The sequence below is a fragment of the Halichoerus grypus genome, chromosome 6 (assembly GCF_964656455.1).
Source record: "Halichoerus grypus chromosome 6, mHalGry1.hap1.1, whole genome shotgun sequence".
Lineage (NCBI taxonomy): Eukaryota > Metazoa > Chordata > Mammalia > Carnivora > Phocidae > Halichoerus > Halichoerus grypus.
Window position 1 is genome coordinate 56,972,618 of NC_135717.1, and position 18,086 is coordinate 56,990,703.

At 38.5% G+C, this 18,086-nt stretch overlaps 1 protein-coding gene across 6 annotated transcripts in view; it reads left to right on the forward strand.

The window, feature by feature from the left end:
• SLC39A12 (solute carrier family 39 member 12) overlaps positions 1–18,086 on the forward strand; it is a 70,315-nt gene that overhangs the window by 29,230 nt on the left and 22,999 nt on the right. For 5 of the 6 annotated variants that reach the window (XM_036097074.2, XM_036097080.2, XM_036097081.2 and 2 more), the window contains 6 exons: positions 1,936–2,108; positions 4,707–4,859; positions 7,154–7,264; positions 10,119–10,185; positions 14,621–14,779; positions 16,544–16,731. In XM_036097074.2, coding sequence (XP_035952967.2) covers positions 1,936–2,108; positions 4,707–4,859; positions 7,154–7,264; positions 10,119–10,185; positions 14,621–14,779; positions 16,544–16,731 — 851 coding nt within the window. The remainder of the gene's footprint in view (positions 1–1,935; positions 2,109–4,706; positions 4,860–7,153; positions 7,265–10,118; positions 10,186–14,620; positions 14,780–16,543; positions 16,732–18,086) is intronic. The other variant, XM_036097079.2, reaches the window with a different exon arrangement.

The window sequence follows — 18,086 nt, forward strand, 5'->3', positions numbered from 1 at the left end:
CAACTTTGAACTTCATTAGACGTCCTCTGAATGTCTTTAATTTATGTATTCAATGAGAAGAATGACATTCCCACATAGAGTCTATTTTTGGAAGAGTGGGATATGAACCTTGGTTTAGTATCTCCAGGGATGTATTTATAACATAGGTATTTTTATTAAGTCGGAACAAAATAAAACCTCTGAGTGTATGTCCATTCCAAACCATTTTTATTATTTAAAAAATTTTTTAATTGTAAAAAATTGAAATTGAGATGAAATTTAACCATTCTTAAGTGTCTAGTTCAGCAGTACTTTCACATTATTATGCAATAAATTTCTAGAACTTTTTCATCTTGCAAAACTGTATCTCTATATCCATTAAACAACTGTCTTATAGAGATTCCCTAGAAGTGAAGGGGTGGGGGTAAGAGTGGGAAAATTAAAATTGGAAAGTTTTTTGCTTCTTTTGAGTACACTGCCAACTCTATTTTAATATTAGACTCCTGTATAATTTAGAACTTATAATTCAATAAAAGTCCTCTTAAAAACAAGACTATTACCATGTTACCAGCTAGTATCATTAATACAATCTAATGTAGGTGTGAACCTTCCAGAAAAGTACAAGAATGATAAGAACAGGATATTTTCTATTTTAACTAATTTTAAGATGGCAGTTTCTTAAAATCTACCATGGGCTTTAATTAGTATGATAACTGGGTTGTTTGATTTAACTTATTATCTGTAGTCACTAAAGGAAATGATGGTTTAATTTTGTAGTTACCTTCCTTCATTGTTTACAAACCAATTTGCTATGGCTTATTAGTAATTTCTAAATAAGTAGAAGACAGAGTATTTGCTCTGAATATTTGCAACCAAAAGAAAATGGTGGCCTGGAAAACTCTTTATCCCCAAATCATTTATACAGTTGACCCTTGAACAATACAGGTTTGAACAGCACAAGTCCACTTATATGCAGATTTTTTAATATACCGTACTGTAAATGTATTCTCTTATGATTTTCTTTTCTTTCCTTTTAAATTTTTATTTTAAGTAGGCTCCATGCCCCACATGGGGCTTGAACTCATGACCCTAAGATCAAGAGTTGCATGCTCAACCACCTGAGCCAGCCAGGCACCCCTCTTATGATTTTCTTAATGACATTTTCTTTCCTCTAGCTTAATCTTGTTCAAGGGTCAACTCTACTTGACCCTGAAAGCCATTTTTGCCCCTCCTTTTTCATCTTTTCTCTTTCCTTCTTTGCTTCTTCTTCCCTCATGCATATTTGCTTTTGTTTGAATAATCTTAAAAATTGCACTTCCTGAATATTTTTTGAAAATTTAGAAACCTAGAAACATGGAATAAATTTAGGGGTTCTAAAAAATGATTGTGATAATTTAAAACGTAGGCTGTCCAAATTCATATTATCAACCGTTACACATTCATGGATCAGTTCTTACTAATATAAGCACTCATCTTAGGCACTGATGAGTTACGAATAATTTTGAGAACTTTTGGAAGAAAGTACTCACCTTCTACAGAAGCATAGGTCTTCGATGGCCCCACACCATGTGCCCCCTCTATACTCTGCTTCCTTGACTTCAGAAGGTTTAAATGGGATTAGAAGGAAATCATTACCGGTGTATGGCAGCCGATGTTGTGGTTTAAAGCGAGAGAAGTTCATTTCTTTGGCAGTGGGTGGTAAGCTAGGTCCTTTCTTGCCATGGTGATTTTAGTAAGGGGTAGTTGGGATCACTTCAAAGCAACAAGGTTAATGATGAAAGTCTTTTCATTCTTTTCCTTAAAAATGAAGACCTTTTACACACTCGGCCACTCATATAACAATTCCATATCCCCATCAGCTGTATTGTAAGATGGGTTTTTCTGGCATTTTCACGGGCTGGGGTACCACTAGTGGATGAGGAGCTCTGACTGCTTCGCACTCTCCGTTTGGCTTAGAATATGGCTACAGCACGGCGGCCGTGGCCTTGCTCACACTGGGCTCCATGCTCGGGACGACGCTGATTCTGTTCCACAGCTGTGAGGAGAACTACAAGCTGATTTTACAGCTCTTTGTGGGGCTGGCCGTCGGGACACTTTCTGGGGATGCTCTGCTCCACCTTATCCCTCAGGTAACACTGTTCTGTTTTCCATGGAGCGTTTCTAGTTTCCATTTCCATTGAGTCACTGGTCATGTCGATACACAATGACACAGTGACTCGGCCAGTGTGTCTTCCTTGAAAATAAGTATCATTTCCCCAAAGCACTTAAAGGGGAAAAGAGAGAACCAGTCCTTAGGTTCACCACATGTTATTCTTATTTTTTAAATAAACCAAAAAAGGTAATCAGATACAGATTCCTATTAAGAGAAATTCAGGAAGTAGCCACTAATTATCTGTTAAATAAAAAAGAATGGGCTGCAAGATGTTGTGCTGCATTTTCTCCAGATGGTCCCCAATGCTCCTCAGACCCTTTCTCTGTCCTCTTCTGCTCTTTTTTTTTTTTTCTGCCCCAGAAGATTGCACCTCCTCAGCTTCCTCACGGGCTGAATTGTTGTTTGCCAATGGGAGGCGCAACAGAAAAGCCGGGTGGGAGGAGAGAGGGGCAAGGGTATTTCTTCCCCACGCCCTCCTGGCCCTACACTTGTTCTAGAAGCCGCTGATTACCTACAGTACTACAGCTCCCGTGGGAGGACTCCTCCCCCACGCCACCTCCCACTGAGCTGCAGAAATATTACTTCCAACCTTTGCCCTTTCTGCCCTAAGAGTGAAAATGGTTTCCTGGAGTTGCTAGCTTCTGGGCATCTCATTAGCCCTTGCTCCTCCCCTTGCTGCCCACACCTCTGTCATCACACCATCAGTAAGCTCTCTTCATTGGAACCATCAAAATGAATTTCTTTTTTTGCCTCATAACGTCTAGATTTTCCGTAAGAAAAATATAAGCACCAGGAAGCTGGCTCTTTGCTGAATTCTTCTGAGGCTCTTTATTTGTCAGAAATGAAAGGACAAAGACCTGAGATGCAAGAGTTCAGGCAGAAGGGACTCCAGAGGAGGTTATTTCTTCCCTCTGAAATCTCTTGGGGTAGAGAATGATGGGCAAATGAGCCCCCCTCTTGCAAAGCCGGAGATGTTAAAAATTTCCACAAGCCTCTGGCAATTTCCTACAGGGTCACTCTTGTTGCTCAGAGGCTCAATAATTATTAGATGTTCTGAAAATCACAAAGTGAGCATTGGAAAATGAAATAAACCATTATTTGTTTTAATTTCCCTTGTAATCTAATTTTCTGGAAATATTTCAGGGCTTATTGGCTTGAGGCAGGGGCCGAGGCCTTTTCCTAGGTCCCTTTAGTGGTTGCAGAGCTGCTCACTGCCTGGGATTCTGCAAAACAGCAAAAGCTTCCTGTGCCTCCCCCCAATGGGGGCATGTGGCTCTACGCAGGAGGCATGGACTTGGGGGTGGGGGCGGGAGGGGGAGGCCATCCGCTGGCTCTGCAGAGACATGTTCCAGAGAGGAGTTTAAAAGATTAGCTAGGTTTCCTGAAAATTGGAAGGCAACTGTTTTACTTGAGGGAAGAGATGTGGGGAAAGGAAGAAAGTACAGTACAAGTGTTTGGAAAGCTAGAAAAATCAGTGGCTCCTGACTGTGATCCGTGGCTGGTGGTCAAAGGGCTGCACAGAAACAAGAAAAACACGACTGTCATGATTTCCTTTTCTCAACTAGCAACATGTATTCAACTTAAAGGTCTACATTTTATTCTGAGATTGTAGGGTTTTCTTCTGTTTTGTTTTGTATCCTTGTCATGTCCATTATTTTGTGAAATAACAGTAATTACAAATACTAGATGGGTATCCTTTAATGTCTTTACCAAAAGGAAAAGTTGACTAACGTGTATTGGTTTTTAGTTACATTCATAAACTCAATGTATATACTCGGATGCATATGTACACTCACACGTGTACTCATGTGCCTATGTGTGTATGTACCTACATATACGCGTGTATGTATGAACACATACAAGTACAGTATGTATGCATAGGATTTCTTTTTCCTCTTTTTACTTTGGTGGTCAGTAACATCCTAAATGTAGAAACCACTGAGCTGTTTCCCAAACTGCCTTCTCCTGGGGAGGGAATATGATACATACTGATTTACTAGCTCACAAGAAATCATGAGGTCAACCAATGGGATGAGTCAAGTAGAGGAAAATTCCTCATACATTTCTTGTATCCCTTTGTTTCCCAGAGAGCTGACAGTATTGCTGGCTATATAGTATACACTCCATGGAAGAAGGCTTTCAGGCAGATTTCTCACTTACCTGAACATTTATTAAAAGTTTTCTGTAATTGCAGTGAGGCATGGGGGAAATGAACCTTGGAGGAAATGTATCTTTGTCTTTCTTCTGGATATAAAATACATTGATCTGTTATGAAGACTTGCTGTGCAAACAGATACGGATTGAACTCTTGGGGGGAAAAAAAGGACTGAGAATATATGAAAATTTGGTTCTCCTTTCTTTTCTCTTGTACACATTTTGTTTGACCCTGATCAGATCATATAGTGGAGGTAGTCCTACAACTAAGAGCAAACTGGGCTTTGCATGATTCCAGCAGTTGTTATGGGGTTCCCCAGAAGGAAAGGTGAATATATTCAATACTGGACCTATTAATCAATATTTAAGTCATCAAAAGTTATTTCTTTGTGTCTCTCCCCCCCCCCCTTTTTTTATAAAGGTCCTTGGTTTACATAAGCAGGAAGGCTCAGAGTTTGGACATTTCCATGAAAGCAAAGGCCATATTTGGAAACTGTTAGGATTAATTGCAGGCATCCATGGATTTTTCTTGATAGAAAAATGCTTTATTCTTCTGGTATCACCAACTACTGAGGTATATTTTAAATTTTATTTATCTTTTGCTTTAGAGCTTCATAATATTCATCTTTTATTTCAGAAGTCCTTGTTGAAAAGTAATTGACATCTTCATAAAGTTCTCCAGGTAAGGGATGGGGCTCTGAGTTCCAGAATATACAGATCATAATGACTGGCAGCTTCCCTATAAGTGTGGTTATTAATTTTTTAAACATCTGTTGCTGGCCTATTAAGGTACTTGTTAAAACCCGCTATTTGACCTTTGTGGCTAGTTTAGAAACAGGAGACTATTTCATGTCTGGGAATGAAGGGGCCCAAAGGCCTAGCTACTAATCAGCGTTTTGGATGTGTTTCCTAACCAAAAACAAATAAACATGCAGACAAAAACTTTGAAAATTCACAAAATTACCCATCATTTTCTATCCTAAGAACATTTAAAATTATAAAAACAAGGAGCTCAGAAATGGGACTTGTGGCAGATCTTTTTTTTTTTTTTCAGCTGAATAATTGTATCCATTGTGCCTGTATTTGATCAGTTTCTACGTCTGTGATGAAACGTAAAATGCAGTATGTTTTTTTTTAATGGATTTGTTTTGCTCTTACACATTATCCTATCAGACAATAGATTAACTGGTGGGATGGTTAAAAAGGTAAATGCTTGCAAACAGCTCTAGGAGACCAAAATAAAGCAAATTCTCCTCACAAAGTCCTGGGGCTCTCTAGTCCTCCGTAGTTTTCCACTTATTTTCTGGCTTTCTCCTTGTTCACATAATTTATAATGTCTGCGCTCAGGGAAAACTTTCACAGTCTTTTAAAATATCCAGCACTTGTCTATTATTATTCCCAAATTTATCCGAGATTCAAATTCTGCACATCAGAAAATAAGATGGTTTTATGGATGGACAGAGGGATGACAGATGGAGAGGTGGTAAAACGGTGGTAGTCAGATGTTAATGGTAGGATCTTGGGAGTGAGGATCTGAGTGATAACATTACAGTTCTTTTCTATTTGAAACTTTTCACGGTAAATAAATGCTGTTGAAATTTTCTTTTTTAATGAACAAGGGTTTTTCTTTGTCCTGGAGCCAAAGCCAGGATACTATAGTAATTCAGAAATTAGGAATGCTTGCTTTGATCACAGCCCCTACGCTTGCACATTCAACAACTTCACCTCCACAGAAGGGGTTCTCATCTCAATAAACACAAAAGATAATAATAGATCTCTTTGTCCACAACAGATTAGCGTTCTTGGCCTGGGAAAATTAAACGACAAAGTCAACATATCAACCTGTGTGTAGTAATTAGAAATTTAACCAGGATAGAAATGAGTGAAATAAATTCTGGCCATCCAAAAATGTGCGGAGCTTATTCAGATTGTCCTTGGACTTGTCAGGGAACTTAAAACGAGTTTTGTTTTTTTTTTAAGATTTTATTTATTTATTTGAGAGAGAGAGCACATGAGACAGGGGAGGATCAGAGGGAGAAGCAGACTCCCTGCTGAGCAGGGAGCCTGATGCGGGACTCAATCCAGGGACTCCAGGATCATGACCTGAGCCAAAGGCAGTCGCTTAACCAACTGAGCCACCCAGGCGCCCTTAAAACAAGTTTTAAGAGCAGAATTTCAAGACTCATTATATTGAGTAAAATAAAAGGAAGGCAAATATTTTAGAAGGTACAAGTGCTTTAGTGGATGAATACATTTCCGAAGATATTAATTTCATAGTTACAGGGTGTAATATAGTTTCAGTTATCATCCCTTTGGCATCCCCATCAGAAAGACTGCAAAATTTAATTTTGTAGTAAATATAATTTTTCAGTAAAAAGACAATATAAAAACTGCCACTGTTCAAGTCTTTTAAAATCATGACTAGACATTTAAAGTTTCATTCTTAAGTCCCTTGGAATATGAACGATGTTTCAGAGCAGTCCTGTGCTTCTCCAGGGTGAGACATTTTAGCAAGTATTTATCACGATGAAATTCTCTCAGTGCTTTTTTTTTTAAGGATTTTATTTATTTATCAGAGAGAGAGCACAAGCAAGGGGAGTGGCAGGCAGAGGGAGAGGGAGAAGCCGGCTCCCAGCTGAGCAGAGAGCCCGATGCGGGGCTAGAACGCAGGACCATGGGATCATGACCCGAGCTGAAGGCAGACGCTTAACCGACTGAGCCATCCAGGAGCCCCCCACCCCGTGTTTTTTTCTGTACCACCCACCACTTTGGCCAATAAGCAAAGTGTTAAATGGAACCATGGAATTGACAGAGGCTACACCTGTGTTCTTCTGGCTTCAGCACTAATTTTAAACCATCCTCATCCAGCAGGGCGTGTCCTTGATTAATGGGCATGTGGGCCATTCCCACCATCTTGCACTCAACTCTGAATTAAGTGACCAGTCAGGCAGAGGCAAATCTGCTTCAACTATCCAGTTGGTAGGTTAATGATCTGAGGTATTCTACTGATTTGATTACCTTCTTTCCTTTATTCTTTGATGAATAGGTGAAAATCAGTAGGATAGATAAATCCACTCCTGATTTGCCTTTCTTAACCACGATAAGTAGTTTGGAGATCTTTGCCAAGCACCCAAAAGCTGTTTTAAAGAGCAAAAAGCCTTTCCACAAATTCAAATCCTTGCTATCTACACCACTTTGAAACACATACGATCAGCTCGACATAATGTATATCTCAATCATTTTGTTAACAAGTTTTCATAAAGCAGTTGACCTTTAGGTTTTCCATCCTGAATAATCCTTAGCCATGGCTAGATGGGGCCAAATAAATGTTGAGCAAGGAATTCGTGCATCTAGGAGTGGGGTGATCATTTTATACTGCAGAAAAGAATGGATTCTGTCCCACAAGGTGTCTTTTAGTAAGTGGATTCTGTTACATTGAGGTTTCCAGGACAAATATTCCACTTGAAGTTGCAAAATACAACCTCCAATCAAGTTTAAAACAATGTCCCCACTCTAATTCTCAAAGTAACAAGTAAAGGGACGGAAAAAATATGAAAGTAACAAATAATAGAAAACTTGCCACCTCTAACCATGGCCTTGGGGGAGGTGTTTACAGTTCAAGGATAGATTCCTAACCTAGAGATAAGTAAGCTGAGCCTGAGACATTGACACAGCAAAGAGAAGTCTGCTGGGAGATTGCGGATCTAGGGCTAACTCAAATATGAACAAAACCAATCCTTTAAACAAGTCATTTTAAAAGCCTTATTATGTTTATTGCTTAGTTACTTCACATGTGGCTTGGAAGAAGATAATTTCAGGCTGAGATTAGTTTTAAAATCACTTTCAGGCTGATTTTACTTTATTCCTTCTGTTTCAGTGAAGGGTTTCAGAATCCCAAGATGCATTTAAGCAAATCTTTGATGCTAACTTAGTGAGTTTTGAACTCTTTGCATATGCTACCTTACTAAGAATATACTCACTATTCCTTTTGTTATTTTAGCTGCGGGATCACCCTTAAAGTGAATAAAAATAATATGAACTTTTAAGATTGTTTGGTTCAATTTCCTGGTTTTTCAGGAAGGAACAGACCTCATAATTCTCACCAATCAAGGAGTCCTGGATGCTTGCCTCTAAATTCCTTTATGTAGTATATAGTTTTTTGGGGAAAAAAATGCTAGAATAATTATTTGAACTTCTGTCTTTTAATAGAACTATAGAACCTTTTGATTTTAATCAGGCTTTCGATGTAATGTAACCAAAAAAAATCACATTGTTTTCTTGTTCACTCTTACCCTGTATCCTTCGGGTCCTACCTTAATTCTCAGCCACTTATCCAAAAATAGCCCATTATTGTATCTTTTGAGTAGATGCTGCTGTTCAAATATGTGAGATACAAGTTTACTTTCTCTATTTCACATTTTTTAAAAAGATGCTTATGCCTCACATTAAATTTGTCTCAAAGTTTTTTGGAAGTTTATTTATTTAAGTAATCTCTACCCTCAACGTGGAGCTTGAATTCACGACCCCAAGATCAAGAGTCGCACACTCTTCCAACTGAGCCAGCCAGGCACCCTTGTGAATGTGCCTTTAAAAGGACATGTTCAATAGGCAGATACAGGTTTCCCTCACTATCTGAAAATAGAGCATTCCTATGAAACCTTTTGTAAGCAAAATGGTATAAAGTGAAGAAGCAATTACCAATAATTTACATGGAAAAATGTGTGAGCATTCCCAGACACAAAACATAGCCTCTCTTAGGACCGTTTGATATCTTAGGACACATTTTGCTAACAGGTGCACACAATAAATCGAGATAAAGCACAGATGCTCACAGATACAGGTCGAAGCTCGGGTGGCTTGATGCTGAGACGCTGAGTGCAGTTCCCGGGGAAAGCGCTTGGTGGCGCCACTCAAGGCTGGGGTGCGCGCTGCCCCTTTAGCCTTGCTACAAAACGGACGCTGAATGCTGTTGGTGCTTTTGGCTTTTTTTCATAAAAGCAAAGATCCTCTCCGGATTTCTTTCAGTTGGTGAAAACAGGTCCTAGTGTAGGTTTTTCGTAAAAGCAAACGGGGTGTGACATGAGCTTAAGAAAAGCAGGGGCTACTTATGAAAAGTATTCACATCATGGAATGAGAATCCGGGGCCCCGGGAAGGGAAGTGACTTTCCCGAAATTGATCCGTGAGTCAGTCTCTGAAATAAAATCACGTAATCTTAACTCACAGAAGTCAACTGCAAAATCCTACTTCTCTGTCCTATGAAAGTATAAGAAAAGCTTAAAATATATATTTATCTTTTGTAAGTCTGTTGATGTACTTTCTTCATCAGCGAGATTCTTCTGCTCGTGGGCAACGCAGAATATTATACTCTCAGGAATAATGGGAGGCATTGCATAAGTTTGTTCTCTATCCACAATACACGATGTGCTTTAAGATCAGAGAATGAATCCTAGACCCACAGTCCACCATACAGAAGTGTCAAATTAGGTCAAGAATCAAGAATCGTTTTTTCTACAGCTTTTGGGTTTCATAAAGGCTTATATAATTTAAGAGCCTGAATTACAGACTGTCTCGTTAGCCTCTAACTCCGTGTGGAAGGTTCTGATCTACGTAAGAGAGCTATTTTCGTCTAAAGGTACACAGGGCCAAAAGTTTGCCTCTAACCCTTCTGCTTTACCTTCTATGCTTGCCTATGAAATTTCTAAGTGCTCATATAGCCTAGAGTATTCAAATGTTTAAAAATCAACATAACTCTCCAGATGTTTCATTTTTACACCAAAATGATGAGCATTGCTAATCTTGCATCAGTTATTATTTTTTTTTAATTTAAAATAGAAAGGCCCAGAAGATTCACAGGCAGCTGAAATTCCTGTAGGCAGTATGACAGCCTCCGAAAGAAAATGTGAGTACCAATTTTCAAGAGCTATACTTTAAATATAGAAAGTACCACAGAACAAGGATTATGTCTGTTTGAAAACAATGTGTGGAAATCATATAGATTTCTTCCTGGGTTTGTATCTCATTATTACAGCCTTTATGAGAAAATGTTTAATACTCATTCCCATCGGTCTTCCACACACACTGCTCATTAACATCAGTTGTACTCCGTTCTTTAAAAACGATGTTTTCCTAAATTGTTTAAAACGGATCCTCTGAGAACTGCAGTTAGTGTAAATCCATATGTAGTTGTCAAGGCTCCTGTAAAATCGTGAGTGCAGCATACAGTGTAGACTTGCGGAATCACTCTGTCGTGCACCTGAAACTAATGTAATGTGTGTCAACTAAATATCAATTAAAAAAAAAAAATTCATGCTTACATGATGATTGAACCTTTTACTTCTTTCTCTATGAAGTCTGGAGACTTCTGTCACAGTCTACTGAAATTTAGCACAAACGTCTCTCTCGTGTGTGATGTTGTCCCTGGGACGGTGGAGGTCAAATCGGAGATAACTCATCATTCATATCTTATTCTATAACTCACTTGTTCATATAAATTTCAACCAACCTTTTTCTTTCTGTGATTTTTCCCTCTTTCTGAATTTAATGTACCAATTTTGTATATGACTTTATTCCTTTTGGCTTATGTTTTTGAATAATTTTCTGAATTCTTTTGGTCTCCTTCAGTTTTCATCCATTGCTTCCAAATCTCTGCCCAGTGTTTCTTACTGATAGTACCCTTTTGTGACACAATCTTGTCAGTGTTTTAACGTTAAACAGTCATGATTAGTTACTCCCATTCTACCATAATAGATTAGTTACCTTGTAATAAAACTAGCTAACATTATATGCCAGGCATAGCGTTCAACACATCATGGATTATCTTATTTAATACTCCTATGACTGAACAAAGTAAGAACAATTATTATCCCAGTTAAACAAGCATAGAAACCAGTTGTGAGAGAGGGTAAGTTACTGCCCAGGATTACATAGCTAGTAAGCTCCAGTGGAACTAACGAATGCTAATGGACCAACAATTTCGTGATGGTCATTCATTCATTCATGCATCCATGTCTTCTCTCACATTCTTTCATTCATTCAAGAAATTTTTGAAGATGTGCTGTGTTTCAGGCACTGATGCATGCACCGGAGAATAAAATAAGAATGGTCTTTATCCCTAGTTTGCAATGTGGCTGGGGATATAGATCAAACATGATTGTAACAATCACTATTTTAAATGTGTTATATATATTAACCTCGGTAACTTATTTATTTGATTCAAAATATGTGATTATGTAGTCTGTCTAATTCTGCTCTCAGGACATGGCTAGGAATATTTTCCTTCTAAATCTTTAGTTCCAGAAGAGATTCTAGAATGCCTGGCACCTAGTAGGTCTGCAGTGGTCGTTTCTTCACTATTGTTTTTGCAAGAAGGGAAGAGGGGAGAAGGATACGCCCCATCACATTAGGAGTGCGGTGGTAGATGCTAGATCAGGGAGTAAGGATGGTCTTATTGAAGGATTTTGGAGGCCTCAAATCTTTCCACTTCAGATATCAAGCTTGGCATACAGAATGCACAGTGAACAAATCCAAATTTGATTACTCAACTGCCCTTTTGCCAGGGACATATTGAATTAGCTTCAAATATTTGATTACTTGTTTCACATTACCTCATTGGTGGAACTCAGCTTGTATTTCAAAAGACAGGATGTGAACATCCTACCCACAGTCTGATTTAAATAAACAAAAAGCAACATGAGACAAGGTCCAGCCCCTGTTTCACCATGGAAAACCTCAGATAAGTTAGAAATGTGGAAATGAATATGACTGCCAGGGACATAAGCAAAGATAAAATATTATTGATAATTCTGTAATAAGTACATTAGATTACCAATGAATGCTGGTCTTATCTTCCACTGAATAATGTGTACATTATCTTAAACATTATATACAGTGTGCTTATGAGGTTTACATTACAAATATGTATATTTGCCTGTGGCTTGTTACATGTCCCTGATCTGACATTTAGAAACCCATAATCAGAGGTAATAAAATAATAGACAACGAAAATCGGCCACACTATTTCTTAGCAGAGTATGAATTGAATAAAAACTTTCCATTTGAATATATGCTACTTGTATCAAAACTACACTAAAGTACATGGAAATCACAATACATTTGCATGCTGCAATGTTGCCAAATGTATTACTTTAAATTGTTTTAATTCCACAAAGAAGAGCTTTCTTTCTGCAAATTGGCAGGAATGGCAAAGCGACCTGGTAGGATTATTAGATTCTGAGAGGTTCCAGGCCATGCCAGTAAGAACTCCCTGAATTCGATCATTTGATATTTATTCTGTGTTTATATGACCATTGCCTGAAATTTTCTCACTTTTAATAAAGAATAAAATGAATTAGTAAGCCTAGACTAACTAAAAAAAGACTAACTAAAAAGTTAGTCTTATAGTGATAGGTCTAAGTAAACCATGAATTTTAGAAATGAAATGCATGGGACATGTTTGCACTGTAGTCAATCTCGTGGCTGATAGTTGGGGCTCTATCTGCCATTTACTTGACTGAAGTTACTTATTTATTTATTTTTTTTTTAGTAAAATTCTTTTTTTTTTTTCTTTTTTAAATTTTGAATTTTAATTCCAGTTAACATACAGTGTGATATTAGTTTCAGGTGTACGATGTAGTGATTTTTTTTTATTATGTTATGTTAATCAACATACATTACATCATTAGTTTTTGATGCAGTGTTCCATGATTCATTGTTTGCGTATAACACCCAGTGCTCCATGCAGAACGTGCCCTCTTTAATACCCATCACCAGGCTAACCCATTCCCCCCACCCCCCTCCCCTCTAGAACCCTCAGTTTGTTTCTCGGAGTCCATAGTCTCTCATGGTTTGTCTCCTCCTCCGATTCCCCCCCTTCATTTTTTCCCTTCCTGCTATCTTCTTCTTCTTCTTCTTTCTTTTTTTTTTTCAACATATAATGTATTATTTGTTTCAGAGGTACAGGTCTGTGATTCAACAGTCTTACACAATTCACAGCGCTCACCATAGCACATACCCTCCCCAATGTCTATCACCCAGCCACCCCATCCCTCCCACCCCCCCCACCACTCCAGCAACCCTCAGTTTGTTTCCTGAGATTAAGAATTCCTCATATCAGTGAGGTCATATGATACATGTCTTTCTCTGTATTTTATGGTGTCAGATGTGAAATGAGTCAAACTGTATTCCCCGGACAAAATAGAAAACCGTATTGTAGTACAGTGCCCCTGTCATATTGGACCACATAACAGAAACCAGGAGGTAACCTTTTTCTATTTTTACTGAGTGTATAATTATTAGAATATTGGGTTCAGTTCTAACAGCAACAACTACTTACACCAGGCACACAGTGCATAAGGGGTGAGTAATTAATGAAGTCTTAGACAGTGGAAATTGATTTGAATAGCTATTCCTATCAAATGGCATCTCTAGGTGGTTTACTGTCTTAATAAGTGTTATCCCAGGAGTACTTTTTGAATGTATTAGTTGTCCAATTCCATAAGGGGGTTATGCTAATATTACAGTTTTAGGTTTTTGAAAACAGAAATTCTGTCCATTAAAACCTTGGACCCAATTATGATTGAAAATATGATACTAATTATTTCAGTGAGTCTCCACTAATCAGATAATGTATATTATGTAATGGAATCCCATGAAAACAACTTCTCTTTGTTTTGTTCAATGTCCTGCTGGCCTAGTACTGAAGGTTATTTTTCGGAAAGACAAAGACACTAACTAATTGTACCAAAGCTAATTTGGGGGCCGGCGGAGTTGACCATGGTTCTGTGCTGGTCACAGCTGGGGAGTGAACAAGATATTTGGGGAGGGCCATGAGCGCCAACCAGAAAGGGAAACTCAATGAGCAGAAAATGGCAGACTAATGCCAGGGATAGTCTGACCCAGAGGAGACAGTTTTGGAAAATAGCCTCATTTTAATGACATGCTACGGGGACGGTCTTAAATTATTTTAAAGTGCTTTACAAAAGATGCACATGCAGAGGTCACTGGTGGTATTTTGGAAGGTTCTAACAATATTATGTTTATTTTTTTTTCTTTTGGGATAGCTGAACAAGGTGACAGAATAGTGAATGCCATGCGTAATTTATCTCGTTACTATTCAGATCCATTACGAAAACAATGACCTGCAGCCAAATGTGTCGATTACTATATTTGGGTCTCCAGTCCTGACTTATTTGAAAAGCTGAAACAAAGCGGGGTTGCTTAATTTGATGCGATTTAAGAATGTCAAGGGTGGATGGGGAAGTTGGTTGTGTGTGAAGGGTTCCATGAAATGTCTGGTGCCCTGTTAATTCTTCTCACACCTTTATTTGGTTCTTTAGGCAAAACCATTAGCTTGTTAGCAATAATGATACTGGTTGGGGACAGCCTGCATAATTTTGCAGACGGCCTCGTGATAGGAGCGGCCTTCTCATCTTCATCCGAGTCAGGAGCGACCACCACACTTGCAATCTTGTGTCACGAAATTCCACATGAAATGGGTAAGTCACAGAGTAGTGTGGCTGTCTCCCGCTTGTTGAGAAAGCCAGAGTGTATTTCTAGCTATGGTCTGTAGGCGTCTTTTTCCGACACACAATTGAAAGGTGAATACTTTACATTCATAATCTATTTAAATGGCAAGAAGAAGACAACTAGAAAAAAAAATTCTGTACCTTGGGATAAAATTCATTTAGACTCTTTATGATGTTTCCCCAGGGCCAGAAGTTACTCGTTTTGGACTCTGGAGAGTTCTATATGGAAGAAAGTCATCTAGAGAAACCTTGTTTTAAAGATCTTTGGCAAAGACTTTAAAATCTGCATATTAAATGTGGGAAAAACATTAAGAGGGGAACTTTCCCCATTAGGTCAGCAAACAGGCCAATGAGATAAAATAACATTTAAATTAAAGCCAAACCATGGTTTCATCAACTTGATTTATATAAAATGTCTAAGGCCAAGCATAAAATTGAAATGACAGGCGTCTGGTAGCAGATGCGCATCAGGCTCTTTTTTCTGGATAATCTTAATAGCCCTGTAATTCACATTCTGCCTCCTAGGAAACAAGACAAGACAAAATAGACATTTCCAAAAGAGGCCCAGAAACAGCAAGGACTGGCTCCAGGCACACGCGTGCCCTAGAGAGGGAGCTCTGGACAATCTCATTGCCCCCCACAGCCAGGTCTACATTGCCCCTTTGGGCCACCCCGGCCTCCGGTGTTCAGTGTCTCCTGCTGGAAATCCTGTTACCAACCCATCACGCATCCTTCTTAGAGCAGTTTATCCAAGGACCTGGTCTGGGTGCCGTATACTGTGGCCTTGCCTTTAGCTATTATACTAAAACCACAGAGGAGTGTGACAGGCTGTGGCAAACCAGCAAAGATGTTTTAAGACCTATTCCTAGGGGGCGCCTGGGTGGCTCAGATGGTTAAGCCTCTGCCTTCGGCTCAGGTCATGATCCCGGGGTCCTGGGATCGAGCCCTGCATGGGGCTCCCTGCTCCACGGGGTGTCTGCTTCTCCCCCTCCTTCCTGCTTGAGCTCTCTCTCACTATCTCTGTCTCTCTCAAATAAATAAATAAAATATTAAAAAAAAAAAAGACCTATTCCTAGGACCAGTTATGCCACAGAACTAAGAAACTGAGTCGCCAGACTGTCTCTTTATTGAATTTCAGCCCTTCCCTATCTCCCAAAAAGAGACTCTCAGAGCAAAAGGTCATTCTTCTTTAGGAGGAAAGGTGTGGAGAGAATCTTTTTCTATAATCATCAAGGCAGTAAAAACGTTTTCTAAAGGAAAAATTTGTTTTCCTAACCAACTTTTGCAATGATTTTAAAATCTCATATTAAGTAGTTCTCTGTTTCCCCACAGGAGTTCTCTCAGAAGTAAAGGATAAAAGCCAACGTAACGTGATTTCGCCTGGCAAGTTTCCAGGCAAAACGGTTTAAAAACTCTAGAACAGCAAGTGCTTTATTCTGCGTTTATCTAGGTTGAAAATGTCACAGGGTGTCAGGACCTGAAGAATATGTCACAGTTCTCCCCGCATATGCTAGATTCAGGACTAGTAAAAGGAAGACAGCTCTTGAAATGTAACTTCCTAACGGTATAATGGGAATCCTAGAGAGATAAAAGAAAATGTTTTATCAACGGGTCAGTCAACTTGTAAAATTGGTCCCAGTCGCTGAAATTTGAAGCATCCTAATAGCACATTACTCTAGCAAAGTCATCATCATTTATACAATGATTATATTTTCTTTTTCCCTTAAATTTCAGGAGATTTTGCCGTGCTCTTAAGCTCTGGACTTCCTATTAAGATTGCCATCCTTATGAATTTTATAAGTGCTCTCACTGCCTTCATAGGACTATACGTTGGCCTCTCAGTATCAGCTGATCCGTGTGTTCAAAACTGGATCTTAACAGTTACTGCGGGAATGTTCTTGTATTTATCCTTGGTGGAAATGGTAAGCTTTGTGGCTTTTCCATGTTGTTTTTCTAAACTCTGAAAATGTAAAACAGAGAAAAAGCCATAAAATGGAAGGATAGATGAGAAGAGAGGAATATATTTAATAATATTAAAGACTAAGGAAATATTCTGTGTAATCCAAGAAAGTAAGTTGTAGGCAGAAGAAACATAATTTGAGATACAGAAAATATTGACATCCTTTCAGTGAATTTCAGTGGAATGAATGAAGCCTGTCGAATTGCCAAAAAATGATCATCAGTTCACTCTGCTCCAGCTTTGCATCTCTATATGGTGCCTAGCCTTCTAGCTGAAAAATGGAAAGTGCTGTAACATAGCCACCTATTTTGTTTACGCATTGGAAAATAGTTCATCCGAACTTGCCATTAATCAGCTGTTTGACTTAATTAACCAGCTGTATTTTTTAAAGAAATGATTTCATCCTTATTTTTTACTTTAAGTTTTACTTAAGTTTTACTCTATCATGCTGGTGAAAAGAGAAAGATGATAGTATGGAGCCTCTCACATTACAACATATATTTCCTAAAGAGGTCCTCGCTGACATGAATGGAAACTCAGTTACCACTTTTCATCCTCTCCAATCTGATGAAGGAATTAAAGCTGGGAAATTTTACTTTTTTTTTTTTTTTTTTTTTTTTTGCCTCTTAAATTCTGGAATCTGCAAAATAAACCAGTCTTTTTGAAGTCACCTTCTATTAGACTTGGTACGATTTGGAATGTGTTGAGGTAGAAGTCCAAAAACTATCTTTTCTCATATGTTGGAATCATGCATATTAAAATGATATAAATGAATGAAAGAAATACTGAAGAGTGAAAATCAATAGAAAGCCCATCCAAATGGAGTAAAATATGTGATTACATGAATGTTAGATTGGAAAAGTAAAATAAGCAATCTTGAAGGTCATATGTGGAACAGGACCCTTGGGATTGACTCATGATCTGGCAGAATCTCGCTATTGTCCCAGAACTAAGTGAAGAAAAATGTTTCATGAGGAAAAAAATCTGAAAGGCAGGAGCCTTTACTGAAACAACCAGGTAACAGTGAATTCTGGAGGTAGAATTCAATAAGGGGACTCTTCAAATATAACACAACCATTTTAAACCCCAGTCTACATACTTCTGACTTTTTGGTGGTTTTTCTTAATTCTCATGAGATTAAGATAGATGAGGTAAACACCAAAAGGTACTTCCCTGTTTAGAAATGTTCTTAGATATTATTTACGATACTCAGGGAATTTCCTGATCTTGATAGTAAAGATGATACTAGGGGAGCAAGGTCAGCCCACCTCTTCTGAACTCCAATCCTCAAGCCAAGGTCAGTATCACAGGATCCTA